At 37.9% G+C, this 24,109-nt stretch overlaps 1 protein-coding gene across 2 annotated transcripts in view; it reads left to right on the top strand.

Annotated features, from left to right (window-relative positions):
- Window positions 1–24,109, top strand: part of LOC133528195 (dynein beta chain, ciliary-like) — a 62,002-nt gene that overhangs the window by 25,736 nt on the left and 12,157 nt on the right. For both annotated transcript variants that reach the window (XM_061865459.1, XM_061865460.1), the window contains 35 exons: window positions 216–440; window positions 648–834; window positions 1,095–1,273; window positions 1,545–1,740; window positions 2,130–2,340; window positions 2,660–2,801; window positions 3,054–3,210; window positions 3,288–3,528; window positions 4,167–4,368; window positions 4,682–4,906; window positions 5,641–5,979; window positions 6,315–6,463; window positions 6,722–6,940; window positions 7,092–7,329; window positions 7,444–7,636; window positions 7,962–8,139; window positions 8,454–8,582; window positions 8,651–8,870; window positions 10,498–10,659; window positions 11,109–11,308; window positions 12,136–12,302; window positions 12,717–12,895; window positions 13,280–13,357; window positions 13,875–14,036; window positions 15,403–15,651; window positions 17,876–17,987; window positions 18,470–18,732; window positions 18,851–18,931; window positions 19,036–19,251; window positions 21,620–21,768; window positions 22,119–22,278; window positions 22,618–22,784; window positions 23,052–23,253; window positions 23,608–23,738; window positions 23,815–24,099. In XM_061865459.1, the coding sequence (XP_061721443.1) occupies window positions 216–440; window positions 648–834; window positions 1,095–1,273; window positions 1,545–1,740; window positions 2,130–2,340; window positions 2,660–2,801; window positions 3,054–3,210; window positions 3,288–3,528; window positions 4,167–4,368; window positions 4,682–4,906; window positions 5,641–5,979; window positions 6,315–6,463; window positions 6,722–6,940; window positions 7,092–7,329; window positions 7,444–7,636; window positions 7,962–8,139; window positions 8,454–8,582; window positions 8,651–8,870; window positions 10,498–10,659; window positions 11,109–11,308; window positions 12,136–12,302; window positions 12,717–12,895; window positions 13,280–13,357; window positions 13,875–14,036; window positions 15,403–15,651; window positions 17,876–17,987; window positions 18,470–18,732; window positions 18,851–18,931; window positions 19,036–19,251; window positions 21,620–21,768; window positions 22,119–22,278; window positions 22,618–22,784; window positions 23,052–23,253; window positions 23,608–23,738; window positions 23,815–24,099 (6,593 nt within the window). The remainder of the gene's footprint in view (window positions 1–215; window positions 441–647; window positions 835–1,094; window positions 1,274–1,544; window positions 1,741–2,129; window positions 2,341–2,659; window positions 2,802–3,053; window positions 3,211–3,287; window positions 3,529–4,166; window positions 4,369–4,681; window positions 4,907–5,640; window positions 5,980–6,314; window positions 6,464–6,721; window positions 6,941–7,091; window positions 7,330–7,443; window positions 7,637–7,961; window positions 8,140–8,453; window positions 8,583–8,650; window positions 8,871–10,497; window positions 10,660–11,108; window positions 11,309–12,135; window positions 12,303–12,716; window positions 12,896–13,279; window positions 13,358–13,874; window positions 14,037–15,402; window positions 15,652–17,875; window positions 17,988–18,469; window positions 18,733–18,850; window positions 18,932–19,035; window positions 19,252–21,619; window positions 21,769–22,118; window positions 22,279–22,617; window positions 22,785–23,051; window positions 23,254–23,607; window positions 23,739–23,814; window positions 24,100–24,109) is intronic.

The raw sequence follows: 24,109 nt of genomic DNA, 5'->3' as shown, positions 1-24,109 counted from the left end.
TGGCCCGATAGTTGACAGGTATAGAGCCAGAGCCATTAGGCATTAAGTCCGCCATTTGTACATTATTTTTGTTTTGTGCAATAAAGATTAAATAAAATAAATAAATATATTCTACCTTGCTACTTACCATTATGTCATGAAATCTAAAATGCTGTAAAAAATCGATAAGTTCTTACTACCCATCTATTGACATGAAATTGATGGTAATTTTACAGAACCAAGTTCAAAACATGATGTCATCAAAATTTGTCGGCTACTTTGAGGTCCAGGTCACTGCTTGGCAGAAAAAACTCGGGATGGCGGATGCCGTGATTGCTCTTTGGTTTGAGGTGCAGCGCAAGTGGCAATATCTAGAAAGCATCTTTGTTGGATCCGACGATATCCGCTCACAGCTACCAGAGGACTCCAAGCGGTTTGATAACGTTGACAAAACATTTAAGGTTTTCTTTCAGTCTTTTTCGTTTTAATTTTTCTTTGTTCGTTCGCACACATTTCTGTATTAGTATCGGCACAGTGTCGTTGTTGTTAATATTTTTTAAAGGAAATGAATAACTAATAGAACAGTTAGTCTTTTAGGCGACATTTTGTCCCATGACACGTATAAACTTTTGCTTGATAAACCTTGACCTGTACCGTGCTATTTACAGGAGCTGTTAAGAGATATTGGCCAAACTCCAAATGTAATACAAGCTACTAATAAACCAGGCCTTTTGGATAAATTGGAGGACTTGATGAAAGCGCTTAATCTCTGCGAGAAGGCGCTTAATGATTACTTAGAAACAAAACGCTTGGCATACCCTAGATTTTACTTCGTATCTTCAGCAGATTTGCTCGGTATTGTATGATCCAAATGTTACGTAAATTAATGTATGCGTTGAAGGCAGGTAGATAAATAGATTTGTAGTGCTATAACCCCGACAATGGACAAGTGATATCGTCGCATATCAACGGGGCGTTCACATTTAGTATAAAAATGGTTAGCTTTAAAAATGTGAGCGTGGATAGAAGAAGTATCGGTGTTGTTGATTTGATAGTTGAGCTTGTTACTTTTGGGAATAGTTCACTCTACACTTAGGTATATTTATTTTTTATAGATATTTTGTCGAATGGCAATAACCCACCAGCTGTTTGTCGACATCTTACCAAATTATACGACAATCTAGCCAAACTAGTATTTCCGAATAAAACCAGTAAGCATGCATTTGAGATGATTTCCAAGGAGAATGAAGAACACGTACCTTTTAAGGCCCCATGCTTAGATTGTTCTGGAAAGGTAAGTGAAGAACAGCAGGGTTATATTTGTATGATATATATTTTTCGTCCTTTATCGTGACAGTTATGCGTGTATGCGCATAAAAATACAGAATGATGGCACAAGCCAACACACATACGGAGTTCTGTGCTGTATAGGAAAATTACTGCTAATAAAAAGTTGGGCGCCAGTGTAACCAAGTAGCATAGTTTTTTTATAATGTGTTGTTTATCATCAGTCAGCAGCATCCGAGAAATCATTCATTGGCTTAACAAGAATCTGGTTATCGTAGGTGGAGTTGTGGTTAAACAGAGTAACAGAATGTATGCGCTACACTTTGCGTGATATTTTTGAGCATGCAGTAAAATCGTACGAAGACAAACCTCGAGACGAATGGGTGTTTGACTGGCCAGCACAGCCGGCACTTGTAGGCACTCAAATCTGGTGGACCACTGAAACCAACCAGGCGTTTGAGAAATTGGAAGAAGGTTACTCTTTATTTTTTGAACAGTCGCCATTAGATCGATATATCGGAGCGGCCAAGGTGCTCAAAATATCTGAACAATTGAACATGCACTTTAACGGCTTGATTATAGAGGCTTTGTTCAGATATTTGTGAGCTCCTTGGTCACTCCGATATATAAAGTACTCTTTTGAGTAACGTACGCCATCCCATCCGCATCAAATGGACCGTGATAACCGTGATAATGTAGGTATATGTGACTCGAAGAACCTAATATCCTGGCCTTTGATAGTAAAATTGCGGCCACGTTTCCAAAACATTGTGGCATCGACTGATTAAGTAGTAAAAATAGTTCCTATTACTGGTATGTATAACTGTGTATCTACCTAATCATTTTTAATAATCTTTGTTAAGGTTATGAAAATGCTCTCAAGGATTATCAAAAGAAACAAATTGCTCAGTTAAACAATCTGATCGTCTTGTTGCTCGGAGATTTGACTGTTGGCGACCGACAGAAGATCATGACCATCTGTACTATCGACGTGCATTCACGAGACGTGGTTGCGAAGCTTATTATTGCTAAAGTGGATACGTCTAGTGCTTTCCAGTGGCAAAGTCAACTGAGGTGACTTTACTTATTTGTTTTACGAGGGGGCAAAGTTGTTGTTTAACCGCTCGTGCTAATATTGATACTCGAGCAAGCGGAAGATTCTAAAATTGAACCATGATCATAGCGAGTGGTTCGAAAAGTGGAATCTTAAACTTTGCGAGGGTTTCAAGGCATGAGATTTAAACCGTTTTGCGATTTAAACCGAGTGAAACACAAAATTTTTGACAATTATTTTTTTACATCCGTGGTGGGATTTTATTTTATGTTTGTGATATCATAATCAGTGACCGCCCTTTACGTACTTTTAATATAATATCTAATGCAATATTTGCAGGCATCGTTGGGATCACAATATAAATAACTGTTTCGCCAACATTTGTGACGCCCAGTTTTTGTATGATTACGAATACTTAGGCAATACGCCTAGGCTCGTGATCACGCCGCTGACTGACAGATGCTACATAACATTAACGCAGGTATATTGGCACAATTCGATTTAAATTGTTGGTCCACTGAGGTGGAGATTAGTTTAGAGACGAGGAGGCTGACATGACATGACTCAAGAAGGATTGACGTCCGACAACTTAAGAGTTAACTTAACTTAGAGTTATATTATACTTAACTTTGCTCATTGTGATTGAATAATTGCACGTGTTCACCTCAATGGAACGGCAGGCTTTTTTTTAAACTGCGACAACTCTCCTGTCATTGTCTGGTCTACATTGCAGAGTTTGCATTTGATAATGGGAGGAGCGCCCGCAGGACCGGCCGGAACGGGAAAAACTGAGACCACGAAGGATTTAGGAAGAGCCCTCGGAATAATGGTATACGTGTTCAATTGCTCCGAGCAAATGGACTACAAGTCCTGCGGAAACATTTACAAAGGTGAGCATTATCTCTATTCTGTATAGCAATTTTTTGATTTAGCACTACATCTGCTTGCTAACGCGTCTTATTTCTAGGGCTTTGCCAAACCGGTGCATGGGGATGTTTCGACGAGTTCAACAGAATCTCTGTCGAAGTGTTATCCGTAGTGTCGGTCCAGGTCAAGTCTGTCCTCGACGCGATCAAGTTCAAAAAGAAGAAGTTCGACTTCATGGGCGAAATTATTAGTATAATTCCAACCGTGGGAATGTTCATTACTATGAACCCCGGATACGCTGGCAGAACTGAGTTGCCGGAAAATTTGAAAGCATTGTTCAGGTTTGTTGTTTGTGTAAACCAGAGTTAGAATAAGTGCTAGCGGGAAGTGAATATAGGAATTTATAATGTCTGGTACTCCAGCACAAGTATCCATCTATTCATGATATGGGAAGATCAGATATTGATATAGATGAGCGCTGATTATTCTGGCGCAGTCGCTTAACCCTATTCGAAGACTAAGACAAAGTTATCGTGGGAGCAACAACGATTTTACAGTTCTGAAAGAGTATGACAAATAAACAATAACAGAAATGACACTCCTACCGAGAAACCTATAAGTTCAAAAAGTAACAGTAGAAAATTTAGAATAAAATTTAGTCATCTATTACGAAAAAGTTTGATTGACCTTTTCCAACGAAAACTTCATGCCAGATGAAGCACATCTTAGACGTTTAGAATGTGTAGGCAGAATATTCTGTTTATATAAAACAGACATTCTGTTACATGAATTCTTTGACAGGCTTATTTTTGCTCCCGCGATAACGATGTACGGAAATAACAATAACAGCATTTGGTTTATTGGGCGCATAACCCCGCAACCCACAGATCTTTATGAAATTTTAACAGATTGATTCATCTTTGATAGATCTTAAAATTATCCTTAACTGGTTTCAATAAATTTCGTTCTCTGTGCGCAGACCTTGTGCTATGGTGGTACCTGACTTCGAACTGATCTGCGAAATCATGTTGGTCGCCGAAGGTTTCCAAGAGGCCCGATTGTTAGCGCGTAAATTCATCACGCTTTACACACTGTGCCGAGAACTGCTGTCAAAACAGGACCACTACGATTGGGGCTTGCGGGCCATCAAGTCTGTGTTGGTCGTAGCTGGTTCGCTGAAGGTACTCTATCATTTTAAATTAATAATATGTTCAATATAGCTATGGTTAAACGAAAGATCATCTTGCACAAATTCGAAGTAGCCTTACAGAGAGAGGACCTTACCTTTTACAACTACAGTTTTTAGGGTTCCGTAGTCAACTAGGAATGGCCGTCTGTCTGTCTGTGTGTCTGTCCGTCCGTGGCTTTACTTCATGCAATACAGCTGTGAAAGTGATTCGGTTGTTTTTTTTGGAGTCAGATCCCGCTACCACAACTACAATATAAAACGTGATAGTTGTCATTTTGATTTCTTGAGCATTTTTCATTTCCTAGCGAGGTGACCGTCTAAGGCCAGAAGATCAAGTGCTCATGAGAGCCTTGCGAGATTTCAACGTACCCAAGATTGTGACCGACGATACCCCTGTCTTCATGGGCCTGATCGGAGACCTGTTTCCGGCTCTTGACGTGCCCAGGAAACGGGACTTGGAGTTCGAAAAGCACTTGGTGGAGGCCGCAATAGATATGAAACTACAGCCTGAACCGGGATTCATCTTGAAGGTACATGTATATAGCGCGTGTAAAATATAATAAAATAATATTAAGCAGGGCGAGTATGTGAGAGTTGCGACGATGAAGAGTTGGGAGGCAGCCAGGCACTGAGCTGGGTACGAAATTCCGAAACTTGGCCATATTTCCGTGGGCCAAATATAAACCTTTGACAAACATTTATCTTGCCACATTGCATAATAAGGCCTGAAGCCTGCGTCGTAACAGAATTTCCAAATTCATGTGCTTTTGCTTGAATATTTTGTAGCCTACTTTATATATACACTCCACCATTAAAATTGCCAGAATCACGAAAATATTATTCTCCGATAAAAAATGAACGTCGAAAATAATTGCTGCCAAAAACTTGATACCTGTTCACGAATGTTGCATAACGAACTCCCAATATTATTTTGTTTTGACCATGGTTGGAGACGATCCACGATGGTTATGATATGAGGCCATCAGCTTACCCTCTAAATAGATTTAACAAAGTCCTACAGTATTGACCTATTGAACGGAATTAGGTTGAGTGTCCAAGGATTTTTTTCGTTAAACTACAAGAATGATATGCAACAAAAATATTTAAAAAAGATAGTTCTTGATAGAGCAGTCTGGAACAAAATTTACGACAGGAGCGGAGAGAAATGGAGAATGATGAATTTACTAATAAACAATAATTCGTTACGGGGCAGGCCTTAAATCGGAACAATATATTTTTATCTGTATCTCGGATTTTATTCTAGATGGTGCAACTTGTAGAACTCTTCGCCGTGCGACATTCCGTATTCATCGACGGTTTTGCCGGTACTGGCAAATCCATGGTGTGGCAATGTCTAAACAGAACTTACGCTATGTTGAAACTGAAGCCATACTACAACGACTTAGACCCTAAAGCTGTGACTAATGATGAGTTGTTCGGCATTATCAACCCGGCTACGAGAGAGTGGAAGGATGGACTTTTCTCAACCATAATGAGGGATATGGCTAACATGCCTGGCGACGGGCCTAAGTGGATTGTCCTGGATGGGGATATTGATCCTATGTGGATTGAGAGTTTGAACACGTTAATGGATGATAACAAGGTTAGATTTGTTTTTAACGAATATCAAAAATGTTTTTATTAAATATGTGCAAGGGAGAGGCGAGAATTATGGCGAGCGAGGCGAGGACGAGATTTCCTCTTCCAATGTCCAAATTTACGATATGATCCGCAAACCTATAATAAAAGAGAATTAATATTTATTGAAAGGATACTTGCGCCATTTAAGAACCGATAATAAACTGTTTCTAATAATAAGGTTCAAGTACTATCTCGTGGAGGATACAAAAAGGCAGATAGAAATCAAATCGATCCACTAGACTATTATATTTCTTACATTTACATTTCATAATGTTCATTTTAATTTTGTCTTGCCAGGTGTTGACTTTGGCGAGTAACGAGCGTATCGCTTTAAATAAGACTATGCGGTTACTGTTTGAGATCGCTACGTTGAGGACAGCTACGCCTGCCACTGTGTCCAGAGCTGGAATTCTGTACATCAACCCGCAGGATCTCGGTTGGAATCCGTAAGTTATGTGATTACGAAACCCTTATAGCAATTTACATATAAATACATACTTGGTAAACATATGTACAATCCTATCGCTAAAATCAAATCCTTATCTTCTTTTCTCACCATTCAGAAACATATATCCTTCGTCCAAATTTTTCTCTTTAATTCATACTCTTCGTGATGTTAATACAATGTCGAAGAAACATTTGTTGTACTTATATGTACTCATTTTAAACGTTGTGGGTCAAAATATTGTGATTTCGTTTTTCAGTTTTGTGGCCTCATGGATTGATATGAGAGGAGATGACGAGTCCGAAAAAGCCATGCTTACAGTAATGTTTGATAAATACATTCCCTCACTGCTGGAGACTGCCAAGAAGTATAAACGTATAACTCCTTTAACTGAGCTGCAACAAATTCAGCTGACATGCTATTTGCTAGAATGTTTCCTTAAAAAATCCCTGTTACCATCTGACTGTCCCAAGGAATGGTAAGTAATATTTCATTGTTAGACTAAATCATGATCCATGGATGTTTTTCTTACTTAATTGTAACATTAATAACATGAACATGACATGGCTTTGACTCATATTTTATATATCCTAGGATATATGAAAAATAAAATGTAAATTTATCATCAGGTACGAAATTTACTTCGTGTTTTGTGTGGTATGGGGTTTCGGCTCTGGTCTTTTCCAAGATCAACTGGTGGACTGGCGGAATGAGTTCAGCAAATGGTTCTGTAATGAGTTCAAACAAATCAAGTTCCCATCTACAGGAAACGTTTTTAGCTTCTTTATTGACCCTGAAACGAAAAAGTTCTTGCCCTGGTCGGAGAAAGTGGAGACTTTCGAGTTGGACCCCGATATGCCGTTACAGGTAAGATACCTACTATTTGATCTCTACATTTTTACAATAAGCACTATCTGCTAGTGGAGCTGGGTAAAAGCGTGTGAAAAAACGGATAAACATGATTTTACTTCTGGTTTCTAGTCATGTTTGGTGTCAACATCGGAGACTACTCGCATCAAATTCTTCATGGATTTGCTGATAGCGAACGAAAGACCGGTGATGCTTGTGGGCAGCGCCGGCAGCGGCAAAACTGTGAGCGTCGGCGCAAAGCTTAACTCTCTACCGGATTCCTACGCCATTACAAATGCTCCGCTTAATTTTTATACAACATCCGGTAAGATTATACAAGTACTTAGCTCCAAATAAGTCACATTGGGGTTAAAGATGGCGGTATTGGTGTACTTGTTGTTATGAATTTTAACCCTTTATAGGGCACACTTTTTTTTTCCACATAGGTATTATATGGAAAAAAGACCACCCTAACTTTTGGTATTTAGGTATTTCTTATGCAGAATTGTTAGGAATCTAAGAATTTTGACCTTTATAGCTCGCGTGCCTTGACTCGAAATTCTTAGATTTGACAAATCACACGATCTATCAAGGGTTAAACAGATTTCTAATACCCTAGTACTTAGTACAACTTTACTTTTGTTTCATAGAAATGTTACAAAAAGTGCTAGAAAAGCCGCTAGAAAAAAAATCCGGACGCAATTACGGCCCACCGGGAAGCAAATTCATGATATACTTCGTCGATGATATGAATATGCCCGAGGTGGACACGTACGGGACGGTGCAGCCGCACACCCTTATCAGAGAGTACATGGATTACAAACACTGGTAGAGTATTGATCACGATGCACATCTCAAATCGGCCAAAAGAAATTTAAAAATTGTTTGGCATTATTTTAACGACCGCTTTCTACTGCGCATCGCATCGTCCTTACACCCCGACACCTAAATGATCACCCACAGTATCGACCCGGATGATGGGGGGTGATGGATCAAACCGTGTATTCGAGGGGATATTTTTATAAAAGGTGCCATTGTACTAAAAATAAAAAATAAATAAAAAGAAAACCATTCGAACGTAAATATTGAATTCTGCTGCTGATTGCAATGGCAATAATTGTTTTTTATTTATACTTTTATAGGTATGATCGACAGAAGCTATCGCTAAAGGAAATTTCAAATTGCATGTTTGTCTCATGCATGAATCCAACCGCTGGGTCATTCTCTATCGATCCACGCTTGCAAAGGCATTTCTGTACCTTTGCTGTGAGGTAAGTCCTCAATTAATTAATTACTACATACACTCATTGAACATTTTAATAATCACAGTGTACTTTAGTTTCCCAGCTCTAGACGCCTGCTTCCACATCTACAAGCAAATTCTGTCACAGCACTTAGTTAATCCTCTGAACAAATTCGGGCCACAAGTCTCGCGCTACGCTGAGACATTGGTCAACACAGCTCTCGCGTTACACAGCAAATTGGCTTCTATGTTCTTGCCAACAGCGGTTAAATTTCACTACATATTTAACTTGAGAGATCTCTCCAATATATTCCAGGTATTACTTTTATCTAATCAGCACATTATTCAAAAATACTAATATTTTATTGATATAATAGGGTAGTTCAAAATTCAATCATATTTTTCTTGCGTGTGGAACCTAGCTCCCTTTGAACTTCACCCCGCAAAATCTTTCAAAACATGGTATTTCAGCAGGTAATGTGTGGTCAAAGTACATTGGTATTCAGAATTGCTTCTTTTATCACTCTTTTTAGGGTTCCGTAGCCAAATGGCAAAAAACGGAACCCTTATAGATTCGTCATGTCCGTCTGTCTGTCCGATTATGTTCACAGCCACTTTTTTCCGAAACTATAAGAGCTATACTGTTCAAACTTGGTAACTAGATGTATTCTATAAACCGCATTAAGATTTTTACACAAAAATAGAAAAAAAACATCAAATGTTGGGGGTTCCCCATACTTAGAACTGAAACTCAAAAAATCTTTTTTCATCAAACCCATACGTGTGGGGTATCTATGGATAGGTCTTTAAAAATGATATTGAGGTTTTTAATATCATTTTTTTCTAAACTGAATAGTTTGCGCGAGAGACACTTCCAAAGTGGTAAAATGTGTGTCCAAAGTGGTAAAATGTTGAACAAGATCTAGTAAGTAGATTTTTTTTAATACGTCATAAATGGTACGGAACCCTTCATGCGCGAGTCCGACTCGCACTTGGCCGCTTTTTTATACTTATCTTAGAGATACACAGTGTTCGGAAACTCGAAGCTACTTTTTATGATACATTCAGTAGAGCTTTCAATTATTGTGCTTCTAATAATTTTCACCCGTTTTTCAGATCGTATCCATTTAATTTCGGCGATCTTACTATCTGTGTATACGTGTTGTACAACTACCTGGATAGGTCTTTAAAAATGATATTGAGGTTTCTAACATAATTTTTTTCTAAACTGAATAGTTTGCGCGAGAGACACTTCCAAAGTGGTAAAATGTGTATTCCCCCCCCCCCCCCCCGTAACTTCTAAAATAACAGAATGAAAAATCTAAAAAAATATATATGATATACATTGCCATGCAAACTTCCACCGAAAATTGGTTTGAACGAAATCTAGTAAGTAGTTTTTTTTAATACGTCATAAAATTAAAAAAATTTTTTTTTTCATCAAACCCATACGTGTGCGGTATCTATGGATAGGTCTTCAAAAATGATATTTAGGTTTCTAATATCATTTTTTTCTAAACTGAATAGTTTGCGCGAGAGACACTTCCAAAGTGAAAAAAATGTGTGTCCCCCCCCCCCCCCCTGTAACTTCTCAAATAACAGAATGAAAAATCTAAAAAAAATATATGATATACATTACCATGCAAACTTACACCAAAAATTGGTTTGAACGAGATCTAGTAAGTAGTTTTTTTTAATACGTCATAAATGGTACCGTACCATAAATGGTGCCGCTTTTTTTCTCTATACTTCAACCTAGACAGCTTCATCTTCCTTTTTTCCAGTAGATTTTGTCTGAATAATAACTAATATTAAAGAAATCATCTGAATTATTACAATGATTATACCTAATGTGATTAATAGATTAATAGATAATATGTTTTAGGGAATTCTATTCATTATAATGACTATACCTGATGTTATAGTTAGACAATATGTTACAGGGAATTCTATTCACGACAGGAGATGCCATAAAAACACATTCAGAACTAGTGAGGCTGTGGTCTCACGAAGCAACCCGCGTGTATTCCGATAAATTTGTAGAATCCGTGGATATTGATGCATTCACCAAACTAATACAGGACGTGATCAAAAAAAATTGTGAAGTATGTGTAATTTTTGATATAATATTTTTATGACCTAGCCTAGCCTGTCTGGCCTAGTGGGTAGTGAGTCTGCCTACGAAGCCGATGGTCCCGGGTTCAAATCCTGGTATGAGCATTTTTTCGTGTGATGAGCATGGATATCTGTTCCTGAGTCATGGGTGTTTTCTATGTATTTAAGTATTTATATATTATATATCGTCGGGGATAGTGCAATACCGCGTAACTAACAAATGCAGTAAGGTTCAATTACCTTGTACATTGTTTGAATTTCGAACTCTGACAACTTTGTTAGTTACGCGGTATTGCACTATCCCCGACGATATATCATTGTCTAAGTACCCTACACAAGCCTTATTGACCTTACTTGGACTTAGTCAATTTGTGTAGTGCTATAATATTTATATATGAGTGCTTATTCATACAGGTAAATGTGACTTTTTTTTACTTAGGACGTTGAAGAAAACGTGGTATTTGATAAGCCATTAATTTTCTGCCATTTCGCGGAGGGAGTGGGTGATCCAAAATACTTCCCTATAAGAGACTGGCCACAAATCAAGAAGCTACTTGACGAATCTTTGGCTAGTTACAATGATTTGGTCGCTACTATGAACTTGGTGCTTTTCGAGGATGCGATGTATCATATTTGCAGGTATAGTGAAAAAGAGTTTATTTTCAATTATTGAACCAAACCCGCGTAAAACACCACCCAAACACGAGTGGTGTGAGACGAACACCAGCCAAAAACGAGTATGCGTATCGAGAGATCCTGGGACGCTGTAGCTTCCATTTATGAAACGATAATGTGACAAAAGGAGGCAACGAAGAGAGGTTGCCCGAGGATGACGTCGACGCGTATCCGCTTCAGCGTAGATGAAGGGGGAGAATGCAGCTCATGTGCGCCAGATCCCTCAGTAGGGCCGATGGGTCCTGGGGCGCACTTTAGGGCGTAAGGGGAACCTTACACCTCGGTATGGGTCCTCAACTCATCGGTTAAAGCGTCCCTGAACTTGGTTTTTTTGCGGGTGACCCAGCCTAGGCTAGCTGGGATGTTGGGGGACGTCATGGCAGATCCCATGACGTCCCCCATACGGCAACGCGGATAAAGCCGATATGGGTTTAGTGGGTAGGACTTCTCCCCCTTTTCTCGCTAAGAGAAAAGGAATGGGAGAGCGGAGTCCAACATAACCCCCGACCCCTTCCTAGGTCACAGGGGGTCACGCCTTCCTATGCGTACATTATTACCACATCGTTAAAAAAAGCTGTCTTTGTAGGTATACATTCACCTCAACTCAGCTCAAATTCTTCTATGGAATTTGTTACTTGCTATCCTTTATAATAATATAATAATTAACACTGTCTCAGATGGAACCAGGGATTGTCAGAGCTTCGCTCTTGCCAAGCTATGGCAGCTTTCGGCCTTTTCAGGCAATCTGTTATTTTCTGTTGCCGGCATTAATGTACTATTTATTTGTGTAGGATCAATCGTATTCTTGAAGCTCCTAGAGGAAATGCGCTTCTGGTCGGCGTCGGAGGCTCTGGAAAGCAATCTTTGTCAAGACTGTCGTCATTTATTTCCTCGCTGGAAGTGTTCCAGATTCAGTTACGAAAAGGCTACTCCTCGGCTGATCTAAAAGCAGATTTAGGTAAGCGTATAGACTACTATAGACACTTAAATAATATTTTATAGCCGGGGAATAAGGAATTGCCGGCCGAGTGTGATATGAAGTTCCGAGCGAAGCGGTGCCATATTTCGCACAAGGCCGGGACATAATTATTATCCCAGCCGATGTATGTAAGTATAAAGCTTTTCTCAAAAAAGGGCGGAAATACAATCTATAAATATTAAACCGACGAAAAAAATTTTTAAATTGTTCAAAAACGGCGCGCGCAGGCCGGTAATGTACATAATTCCTTTGCCGGCGCGCTTTACTTACACACTAATGACAATATTTTCACGCATGATACGCATGATATAAAGAAGTTGTTTAGCCTTTCTAGAAATTAGTAACTTTGAATTTTATATATTTTCATTCGATGTTTAATTTCTATGACTTCAGCGGTTTTATACGTAAAAGCTGGTTTGAAAAATATCGGCAACGTGTTTCTGATGACGGATGCCCAGGTCGCAGAAGAACGGTTCCTGGTGCTAATAAACGATCTGTTAGCTTCTGGAGAAATACCGGAGTTGTTTGCGGAAGATGAAACGGAGAATCTTATTAACGGCGTACGAGCCGAGGTAAATTTCGAGACATATAGGCATACGTGTCAATAGAATTTCAACCTTAGCATTCCCATTTAAGGTTCGAATTTGATTAAAGTTTCGCAAAATGTGACTAGTTATTTAATGCATTACCAAAACTAAACTATTCGGAATATATTTTGATTTTTTAGCTAAACCTTGGTTGGTGCGGCCTGATAAATAGTTAAATAAGCTATTGCTTTCCGCAAAAGTTCTAGTAAAGCTGAAAATCGTCTCAGTGTGGTGCAACAGCCGCCACACTGTACTATTCTGAGATTGAAACTTGAGCTTGTTGCTGATACACAATTTAAATCCTTTTTAGTTATAACCAATTCACACAATATTTGTATTAAAAGAATTTATCCGACATGTCTATTCCAGACAAAAGCTAGCGGCGTGATGGACACGAAAGAGAACTGTTGGCGATTCTTTATCAACAGAGTTCGGACTATGTTAAAGGTGCAGTTTAGTTTCTTAACTTAGCTTGAAGCATTGCCTGACCATGCCCACGTTACAATTGCTTTTAGTGTAATAGAAAACGCTATCTTCTATGAAATATGATTTGCTGCATGATTTGTCACAATAAAAACGCTTAATACCTTTACTCCTAACAAATTTTTGTTTTTTAAAATTTTAATGTAATATTGCTTTATAATCATAGAGTGAACTTAAACTTTTAGTTTGTAGAGTGTTTACTTGTAAAAAATGGATGAAACTATAGTACGTTTTTTTAGCATTAGAACAATTTTGATGTGACCTTTTATTGAAAATTATTGGAAAAACCTTTTTTAAAATGAAGTCATATTACTCATGAAAGCAAAAGAATGTAAATAATCGTATATGATTTATAATTGTTACATATTTGCTATGACTTACTTCTCAAAAGTGTTTTTTTTTTTGTAATAAAAAGACACGTCAAGACCGCTTACCTTCTTTCTACTGCAAATAAAACGAAATATAGTCTCCTTAATATCAGGTGGTGTTATGTTTCTCGCCGGTGGGCGCCACGCTCCGAGTCCGCGCGCGTAAGTTCCCCTCCATCGTCAACTGCACCGCGATCAACTGGTTCCACGAATGGCCCGCTGAAGCCCTGAAATCTGTCTCCAGGCGTTTCCTAGCTGAAGTGGAGTCTTTACCGGTACCCTAATATTTGGCCTAGTTTGAATTGCTCTTATTTACATAAAGCTATTATGATTATGATACAATGCTTGATACTGGCTCACTCCTGTAGCATGGTTCTGTACAATCAACTAATTATTCAAAAATATGAATGTTATGAAGACCTTAAAATCTCTTCCAATAGTCAATTGTGTAGCTATTAGTGCCTCAAAAGAGCCATTTGTTATAAACAGGGCCCGTACTTTTCATGCCGTTGACGCAAAAATTACGTAATTTAACATACAGTTTTTTTTACAACACTACAAATTTAGATAAATTACTTTGACGCGTAGAAAAATAAATACTTTTTACGTGAAATACGCTGTTAAAATACAAAAATATGCATTATTTAATACATCAAAAATCTATTAATGAAAGTCAGTTAGACGTTTCTGTACTGATTGTCAAGTATATGTATCAGCTAACCAAAGAGGTTAACAAATTATTAATTATTACGAAAATACTAATTGGAATCATACTCTATGTAGCGTGACGTCATTTTTCTGTCAACGGCATGAAATGTACGGGCTCTGGTTATAAATATTATTATAGTAGATTGTTAACCAAGGAATGAAAGGCACTCATTTTCGTCGAGAGAAATTAAAATACATGTATATTTGTATACCTGCCTCGCAATTGCATGGAAGACCCTTGCTTCCTATCCCTCTTTCTCGCAATAACATTCGTAAAAAATGTGTCTTCCCTCGAACAACTAGGTTATTAAATGAACTGAACGATATGCCCGATGTAGATTTATTCCATAGTAAGATTAATATTGTTAAAAATATTATTGTCATAACTCTGCGTTCATAGTTTCTGACTGACCTGAATACTACCTACTGTAGTGTAATATTTTGCTATTTCGAAACCTTCATAGCATTATATATGTGGAAGCTTGTAATGTGCATCTAGTAGATAAGTCTATTAACCTACCTATTTATTTTAGGTAGTAAGCATCCCAAGTAAAATAAAATAATAATTAAACATAACTAAGTCTAAATGTTTATTATATCTCTTGAGGTTACTTTCATTTAACAATTTGGGTAAACGTATCGTTGCTTATGTAATGCGCAGTTAGATATCATAATGGAAATTGTACAAAAAATCTATTTAAAACTTCATTGCTTATCGGAATTTTTTTAAAAAAAAACGTAGTTGGATACTTTCCTCCTCCTCCTCCTCCTCCTCCTTAGAGCAGAAACGTATCACTTTCTGCATACTTAACACATACTACGAGTACAATAACAGTGACGCTGTCAAAGCAGAGAATATTGCTTTATGAACATCGCTATTTACACAGTTCAAAATAAATATAAGAATAAACTTATTCATTTAATCTTCTACAGCCTAACTTCGTACAACCCGTGTCGGATTTCATGTCTCACGTCCATCAAAGTGTGAACCAAATGTCTGCCATTTATTTTCAAAACGAACGGAGATACAACTACACAACGCCGAAGACTTTCCTTGAACAAATCGCTCTGTACAGTAAGCTGCTGAATGAGAAGACGAAGAACCTGCATATGATGATTACTAGGTTAGAGAATGGATTGGAGAAGCTGGCGTCCTGTGCAGCCGATGTCGCCGTGTTAAAGGTGAAATGTGAATAATTATGTGCAGTTTTGATATATCTGAATAATCTCAATTTAATTAGTTGCTTGATGAGCTAATAAAAAAGTCTTAGATACTTTTTTTACAACGGGACGATTTGTTTAGGTGCTTTAAAACGCATGGAAAAAAGTTGCTTGGTGTACAGTCGCCATCAGATATTTCGAAGCAGCCAAGGTGTCCAAATTTTTCTGAGCAAGACTAAATTTCAATAAATTCTGAGCACGTTTTTTTTTTCAATCATTTTTTGCACACGTCCAGTCGAAAATATCTGATCACACAAAATGTCAAACGTATCTAAGCAATTAGGGCTTTCACAAAGATCTGCACAATAAAGCTAAAAATACCTCTGGCTTTTGCATTAAGGTTAAATAAGATAAGGCAGCCTGAACAAACTATAAAGTGAATTTCATATTTTAAATTTTGACAATTCACGAGAAGAGTAACATAACGTCAAACGATATATGTGTCCCTCTTTACGCGTCTTGCGTGTCAGCCGTTGATATTAATAGTGTGAGAATAATAAGTATCAGCTATTCGGAATGCTTGGTTTTTGTCACCGAGCCACATCCTGACTTCACAACTAGTATAAGCAACTAGTACTAGGGTAGCATGGGATGTTAGAAGATTTATTAACCCAATCTAAGAATCCGTGTGTGAGAAGTGTGTCTTAAGTTGTGCATGAGTATTAAAAAAAATAGCTTACAAGCCCAGAGTTATCAAAGTCCGTAAATTAATGTTAGAATGGTAAAACTAGCACTGAAAAGGTTTTTGCAAAGGTTATTTGTCACTTTTTGATATCTATCAATAAGGATATTTATAGTACAGTCATTATATCCACAAAACCGACCCAACTCGTGAATAATCAGTTCTTGGATTTTTTTTTCGTAGGTCTCGCGGGGGGGGGGGGGGAGATTTGTCGCGTTTTTCAGGTTTAATTTCCAAACTATCGATCCTAGAAGAAAAATTGTGAGGACCAAACTTCCTACAATTTTTGTCCACACGGTTTTACTGTAAAATCAAAAATGGCCGAGTTATTTAAGAAAAACCGCTTTTTCGGAAAAAACATTTTTCGAATATACACAGGAGCCTGATTCAGTCTACTTTTGGAATTTACACTCCTAGTGATGACATTTTAGTCTCTAAATGTGATCAGGATTACACTGTTAAAATCTTTTGTTTTCCTCATGTTACACCGTGTATAGTAGTGTGATACCGTAATTCCAGTATAGAATTCGTATACAAGGTGCCATTGCGATGGTTTTCAACGCCTTAGTGAGGAGCAAGCTTGAGGCCTCATCTATTATATGGAATCCGTACGAGTCTTCATACGCCTTACTTCTGGAGAGAATCCAAAAGGACTTTTTGAGATTTCTGTACAAAAAAAGGTATGGGTACTTCCCATTCTTGTACCCAACTAAATTTTTATTAGGCTGCCTTGGATATAATTCTCTAGAGGTGAGGCGCAACAACATCTTGCTGACTACAGCTTGTTGCATATTGCGCGGTGACTCGGACTGCCCGGAACTGGTAGATCGAGTCTTGAGGTTGTACGTCCCGGATATTCCTCGAGTGTTCTTGAGGCCGCGAACGCGTCCACTGTTGGCCGTACCGGCGGCGCGCACAGTATCGCGCAGGAACTCGCCACTCCTTCGCGCTTTATCGCTGCTCAATGCACTCTTGACATCAGCACCAGAGTGTGACTTGTTTGCGGGGAGATGGGCGAATGTGTGCCAGGAGTGTCTGAGGTTCTGTGAGATGATGGATGATAGGCTTTCCAGCACTTGCATTTGATTATTAATGAATATCTGTTTTTTTATTTTATAATATATATGTTTTGTATTTGTATAGTCTAATGATTTGGTGTATTGGCATATGCTGTAATGTCGTGTAAATATTTGAAAAAAATAAAAAAATAAAATAATTTGAGACGGGTACCGCTGTAGCCAGGTGGTCTGGTGATCAGGACGTTAGCCGCGAAAGCTGAATACGCGGGTTCGATTCCCGCCTCGGCTACCGGCGGATTTGGTCACTTTTTTCTTTAGTGTAAGATATCTTTTTCAGTTTACAGGGGAATGAGAGTAGCACTATCCTAAAGCAACGCAGAATTTTATTTTGTTTAAAAATTTAAGAGATTAAAACTCCCCAGCTAATACGACACACACGTTACGTTACGTACCTAAATCTTTTAACAAAATATTGTTTTTACAGGTGACGTTAGCGGAACAAGAAATTATATTAAAAGTAAAAAATAAGGCCGCTGAAGAGCTTATCGAAGTGGTAGGAGCGGAGAGCGAGAAAGTGTCGAAGGAAAAGGCATTTGGTATATACAATTCGTTTTTTTTTATAAAATAAACAAAATATTATATATATAAACGACGTCCCTTCGCTTTATTATTATTATTATTATTTATTATTTAAAATTTGATTCAGGCAACAAGGCTCATATTACAAATACCTTACAGACTAAGATACATAATATACATTTTATAAAATTACTACAAAACACTATTTAGGCGACAAAACGGCGTGGCTCCGTTGAATCGGCTGCTATTGTGTCGGATTCGGCAGTTTGCCCCGGAACCTCCGAAACACGACACCCTTCGGCCAGAAGTCGGCCGGTGTGCTTTGATAAAATACATTGACTTAACGAGTTCAGGCCGCCCATTCTGCTCACTGCTTAAAAAATTCAGATGATCAGATGCATCTGCTTGACTAGATTGTGCGAAATCGATATTCATCTGATCTAACCATCCTGTATTGAGATTAGTTCGGTATCCTCATGACGTGTTAATCTAATATCAGCTGCCGAAGAGGAAAAGAAAGTAAAAGTTATTGAAGAAGACGTCACAATAAAGGCTAAGATATGCGCGGACGATTTGGCCAAGGCTGAGCCGGCCCTGTTAGCGGCCCAAGAAGCCTTGAACACCTTAAATAAGAACAACTTGACTGAGTTGAAGGCCTTTGGGTCTCCCCCCGAGGCCGTGGTTACTGTCACAGCGGCCGTGTTGGTGTTGTTTGCCAAGAAGGGAAAAATTCCTAAGGATCGGTCATGGAAAGCTAGTAAGGTAAATACTTTACAGTTTAACTCCATGTCCATGTAACACAACAATTACAAAAAAGATAATACTATTTTCTATGACTTACATTTCTTTTTAAATGTTCTAAAATTATTATTTGTTTTAGATTATGATGGCAAAAGTTGATCAGTTTTTGTATGATCTTGTCTACTACGACAAGGAAAACATACATCCAGATGTCATTAAGGTATGTTCTGAACTATATATCCATTGACGTATGTCGAAAAATACATTCGGAAAAAAACTTAGAAAGTTTGCTTTCTTAGATTTAAGGTTTATTATTTTTACCAGGCAGTTCTACCGTACCTCAAGAACCCAGATTTCAAGCCAGAGGTTATCGCATCAAAGTCTGCAGCTGCAGCCGGTCTCTGCTCTTGGGTCATCAACATCTGCAAGTTCTACGATGTGTTCGTCGTTGTAGAGCCCAAGAGAAAGGCTTTAAATGCTGCAAATGCAGAGTTACAAGCAGCTAGGGACAAATTATCATTCCTTACTGATCAAATTAAGGTACGTACTGTTTTTAAAACATTTATACATCGTGTCATTCATGACGACACGTGCCTTGACTCGTATTGTCATGTTGTTAAAGGTAGGTAGATTTGACAAATCTGCGTGTCATCATGGATGACATGAACTATTTGTCATATTTATTTATTTATTGTGTACATGTACATAGGTATAATTGCAGATGGAATAGCTTAGGTTTGTGTCGTGCATGCTACCTCTCTGTAGAGGTGTTACAATATATGGCTTAGGTACTAATCGGGGGCACGGCAGTGCCCCCGCCAAGTCGAGCGCGAAGCAAACACTGCCGTACCATCCTTTACTGGAACCATTTCGCCGCATTTTCAGGCCCCTATTTGAGAACCTCTGTATAAGATCAGAACGCAGAAATTTTCGTCATCCAGTAAGCTATAATGACATACTTAAAATCCAAAATTTCAAGTATGTAAGTCATTTAGTTCCGAAGTTAAGCGAAAGCAAAGTTTCGCATTTATGACACTCACTCACTCACTCACTCATGATCATCAAAATAGAACTAGTACTTCCCATAAACTCAGAGAGCTGAAATTTGGTACAGAGTTAGGGTTTAATGGCCACATAAAGGAAAAACTATAAAAACTAGGATAAAAAGCGACAGATTGGTGCAATGGTGACATGGAGCAGCTGGTTTTGTACCCTTGTGTACCCTTCAACGGCCAAGTCACACAACATTAACTATAATAATAAAGAAATCGCAGTAAGGAACGTTAGACTTGGCACGACTTTGTCTAGATTTAATTACTTTTTAGAGATAAACAAGGAGCTCCATCGAGACTTGGCTAGTTTTTTACAGAATGTTTTTGGTGGGATTACAAATTACATAAAGTAACATTAAAAATAAGAATAATTTAAATTGATCAATATTAAAAGTCACGTTGAGATAGTGATTTTAATTTCAAAGGTTTTGTCGTTTGGCTCCAACCTGAGGCTAACTGGAATTTTGTTAAAAAAAATTACAGCGACATAGTGAGGGTCACTTCGGCATAATTTAATTTTTGCCTGTATTGGTAGAAATATTTTGTTTTGTGTCTTTTATTATGGGATACTATGTAGCAGTGTAGATTTTATCAAAGTTAACAAGGCTATGTCAAGTATGTATTGGCAAGGTACAGTAAGAATTGTATACTTAATGAAATAAGGTTTGCAAGGTTCAGGCCATTTGGTTCCTACTAGAAGACGCAGACATTTTTTTGCATCACGACGGCTGCATGAGCGTCTGTACTATCTCCCCACATGATTATTCCATATCGAAGCCAGGCGTGTGCATAAGCAAAATAGGCTGAAAGTGCAGTTTTGAAATTAGTTGCTTTACGTATGTTGTGAAATGCATATAGAAATCGCGACATTTTGGTTTTTACATTTTGAATATGTTTCTTCCAGTTCAAGTGCGAATCGAATTCTATTCATAATAGTGTAAAAATTTTAGTTTCTTCGATTTTTGTATAATAATTATCATATCTACGTGTAAGGGTTTCTTTGGGTAGGGATAAAATTAAATTATATTCGTTTTTTTTAAATTGATCTGAAGATTGTGATGAGCATCCAGCTATTGATGTCAATTATTGTACTTTCCATTATATTATTATAATTATCGTTTGTATTAAAATCGAATAATAATGATATGTCGTCAGCCAATAGAAGACTGGTTGTACTCAGTAAGTATAAAGGCATTATACCTTAGGCAAATCGTTTATGTACACCAAGAATAAAATGCACCCTAAAACACTCCCTTGTGGTATTGACCCCTTCAATTCGATCTTCGACGACCGTACCCGTTCTATTATTTTTGTGGTTGGATTCTTGTATTCAACTTGGACATACTAAGCTCTGTTGCTTAGATACGACCGAAACCAATCGTTTACTACACCTCTTATTTCCGACCCATAGAGCTTATTTAACAATATTTCATGGGATAGTTATCATAAGCTTTGCTTAGGTCTAAAAGTAGCCCTACGGCATGGTTTTTTTTACTTACAGAATTTTTTTCTGATTGAACTATAGACTTCAATCAGAAAAAAAAATCAAACTTTGACTGCATTATCAAATTTCTTCGTGGATAAATAGTCAATATTATCCCACTTTAGTAATTGGGTGAATTATAAAATAAATTACGTAAATCAGATTAGACCTGCAATATTGTATTACGAAAATGTACTAGGTATTGTATTGTATTTAATACATATAACAGACGCCAACACACTTTACTGCATATTACTTAAATATAAATTGCTCAACTTGTGTTATTTTTGCGATTCGAATTAGCGATTAATAGTAGCCACGAAATACAAAAATATTTTTTCCCAAGTGGTCAAAATAGCTTTGTGCTTTTTAGGAATTAGAAGAAAAATTAGGAGTTCTAATGAAAGCTTTCCAAGAAGCCGTGAATGAAAAGATGAAATGCCAGGCTGAAGCTGACGCTACCAATGCTACCATTGATCTGGCTAATAGGCTGGTGAATGGTTTGGCTTCTGAGAAAGTCAGGTGGGATACTTAGTATTTTTCACTCCTGTGATTTATTTACTTTCTTTCATAGTTCTTATTGTAAAAATAACTAGTTTAACACAGAAATGAATAAAAATTTAAAATGAAACGTAAGAAATGCTTATGAGAAGAAATGATTTTATTTTTTAATGTAATCAAAAATCTTATTTACATCATTGTGACAAGTGAATGATTCAGACAACGACTCAACAACGAAGTATTTTTTATTTTTTTAAGGTTATGAATCTTATCGCGAGGACTACAGCTCCCAGAGCCACTATTTTAATTTCTACAATTTTGTGTAGGTAGCATCTCCTTCAGTATTTTATAACGCTTTACCTCCTCTCCAGATGGTCCGCGACTGTGGTGAATCTCAAAGAGTCTGGTAAGATGTTGCCCGGTGACGTTCTGTTAGTCACCGCCTTCATTTCATACGTGGGTTGTTTCATGCGTCGCTACAGGCAGCAGCTCATGAATGAAGATTGGGTTCCGAATCTTGCAAAGACGAACGTGAGTCGTTTACTATTAGCTCCAAGTAATTTTAACTTGATCTTCTCGGATTGGATGCAAAACTCTAAAGGTGGTCAATATCGTTTTTGACTTCCTAATTACTTTGGACCTATTTTTGACTTTGAAGTGTGTCGACATTTTGATTTGAATTTCGATACTTTGCTATCAAGCAATAAAAAAAAATTAAGTCTAATATTGGTCCAAAGAAATTACGCGTTCGATGCGCCCGTGTTATCGACTCTTCGAGGAATCGTCTCCATCATGCTTTTCTATTTTTATTTTTGTGCATCCTCCAGATCATACTTTCCTGGTCTAAAAATTTTATATGGTGTCATCCAGCCTAAAATCGAGACAACGCCGGGCCTGGACCCGTTGTCGATGCTGACGGACGACGCGCAGGTGGCCACGTGGAACAACGAGGGGCTGCCCACCGACACCATGAGCACGGAGAACGCCACCATCCTCACCAATTCTGCACGCTGGCCGCTCATGATTGACCCCCAGCTGTAACTGCTTAAACTCAAATTATTTTGAAGTTTGTTGTAATGAGTTACTGACACATCTTAAAAGAAGATTTTAGCTGCTACACTGTGCTAGAAGCTAAGATTACCCATGTCTATAGCGAATTTTAAGTTTCCAGCTTCTATTACTATGCAAAATGGTTCCATGTTTAGTTGTGATACGAATACGAAATATGACTAGCTTATAGTTAGCTTGACATACTAACATATAAAATAATTTGGTACTAAACCAGAATATGTTTCTGATTCAAGGCAAGGAATAAAATGGATTAAATCAAAGTACGGTGAAAGTTTAACAGTGGTTCGCCTCACGATGCGTAACTACCTCGATCGCATAGAAAGAGCTGTCAGTAACGGAGAAGTCGTCATTTTGGAGAATATTGGAGAAACGGTCGATGCTGTGTTAGAACCGTTGCTGGGGCGCGTTCTCATCAGGAAAGGCAAAGTCTTGAAGGTAAGGAAAGGAGGCAAGATAGGTTGATTGGAGAACGTTGTAGTATCTATTTACTATTAGCAAAAATTACTCTATATACGATAAATAAATGTATGCCCGATTATAGATGGCGACATACCTTTGGCCTATACACGAGTAGATGGTGACACCGTTTGATATTTAACACATATCCGTGAAAAAACATGGGTCAAATAGCGAAAGATGGCAGTTAATTTAGTTGACTACAAAATTTACTTTGATAATACGCCTCCATACTCAATTCTCTTTGTTATTAGTGATGAAAATATAAGCCACTGATTAGGTTAGATTTTGCCTCGTCGGTTTACGATTTGTGATTTTGTTATGATTTTACAGATAGGCGACAGGGAAATAGATTATATGCCAAGTTTCCGACTCATAATTCAAACGAAACTGGCCAATCCACATTACCAACCTGAAATGCAGGCTCAGTGCACTTTAATCAATTTCACCGTCACTAAAGATGGGTACGTATAACGCTAGTCTAAAAACTGAAAAAAATATTAAACGTTCATGTTTTTAACGATTTATAATTACATATAGGCTTGAAGAACAACTTTTAGGCGAAGTAGTGAAAGCTGAAAGACCAGACTTGGAAATGTTGCGCGCTGGTCTTACCAAGCAGCAGAACGAGTTCAAGATCACCCTCAAAACACTCGAAGATGACTTGCTAAAGCGCCTGGCGAACGCTGGCGCGGATATTCTCAGCGACTCTGCCTTGGTGATCAATTTGGAGACCACGAAGAAAACCGCCGCAGATATCGAAATAAAAGTAGAGGAGGGTAAAATTACTACGGTAAAGATTGACGATGCTCGAGAAAAATACAGGTTTGTCTCA

This window comes from Cydia pomonella, chromosome 19 (genome assembly GCF_033807575.1).
Source record: "Cydia pomonella isolate Wapato2018A chromosome 19, ilCydPomo1, whole genome shotgun sequence".
NCBI lineage: Eukaryota > Metazoa > Arthropoda > Insecta > Lepidoptera > Tortricidae > Cydia > Cydia pomonella.
The sequence above is the reverse complement of the archived record's forward strand: the minus strand, read 5'-3'. Positions and strand labels throughout refer to the sequence as shown.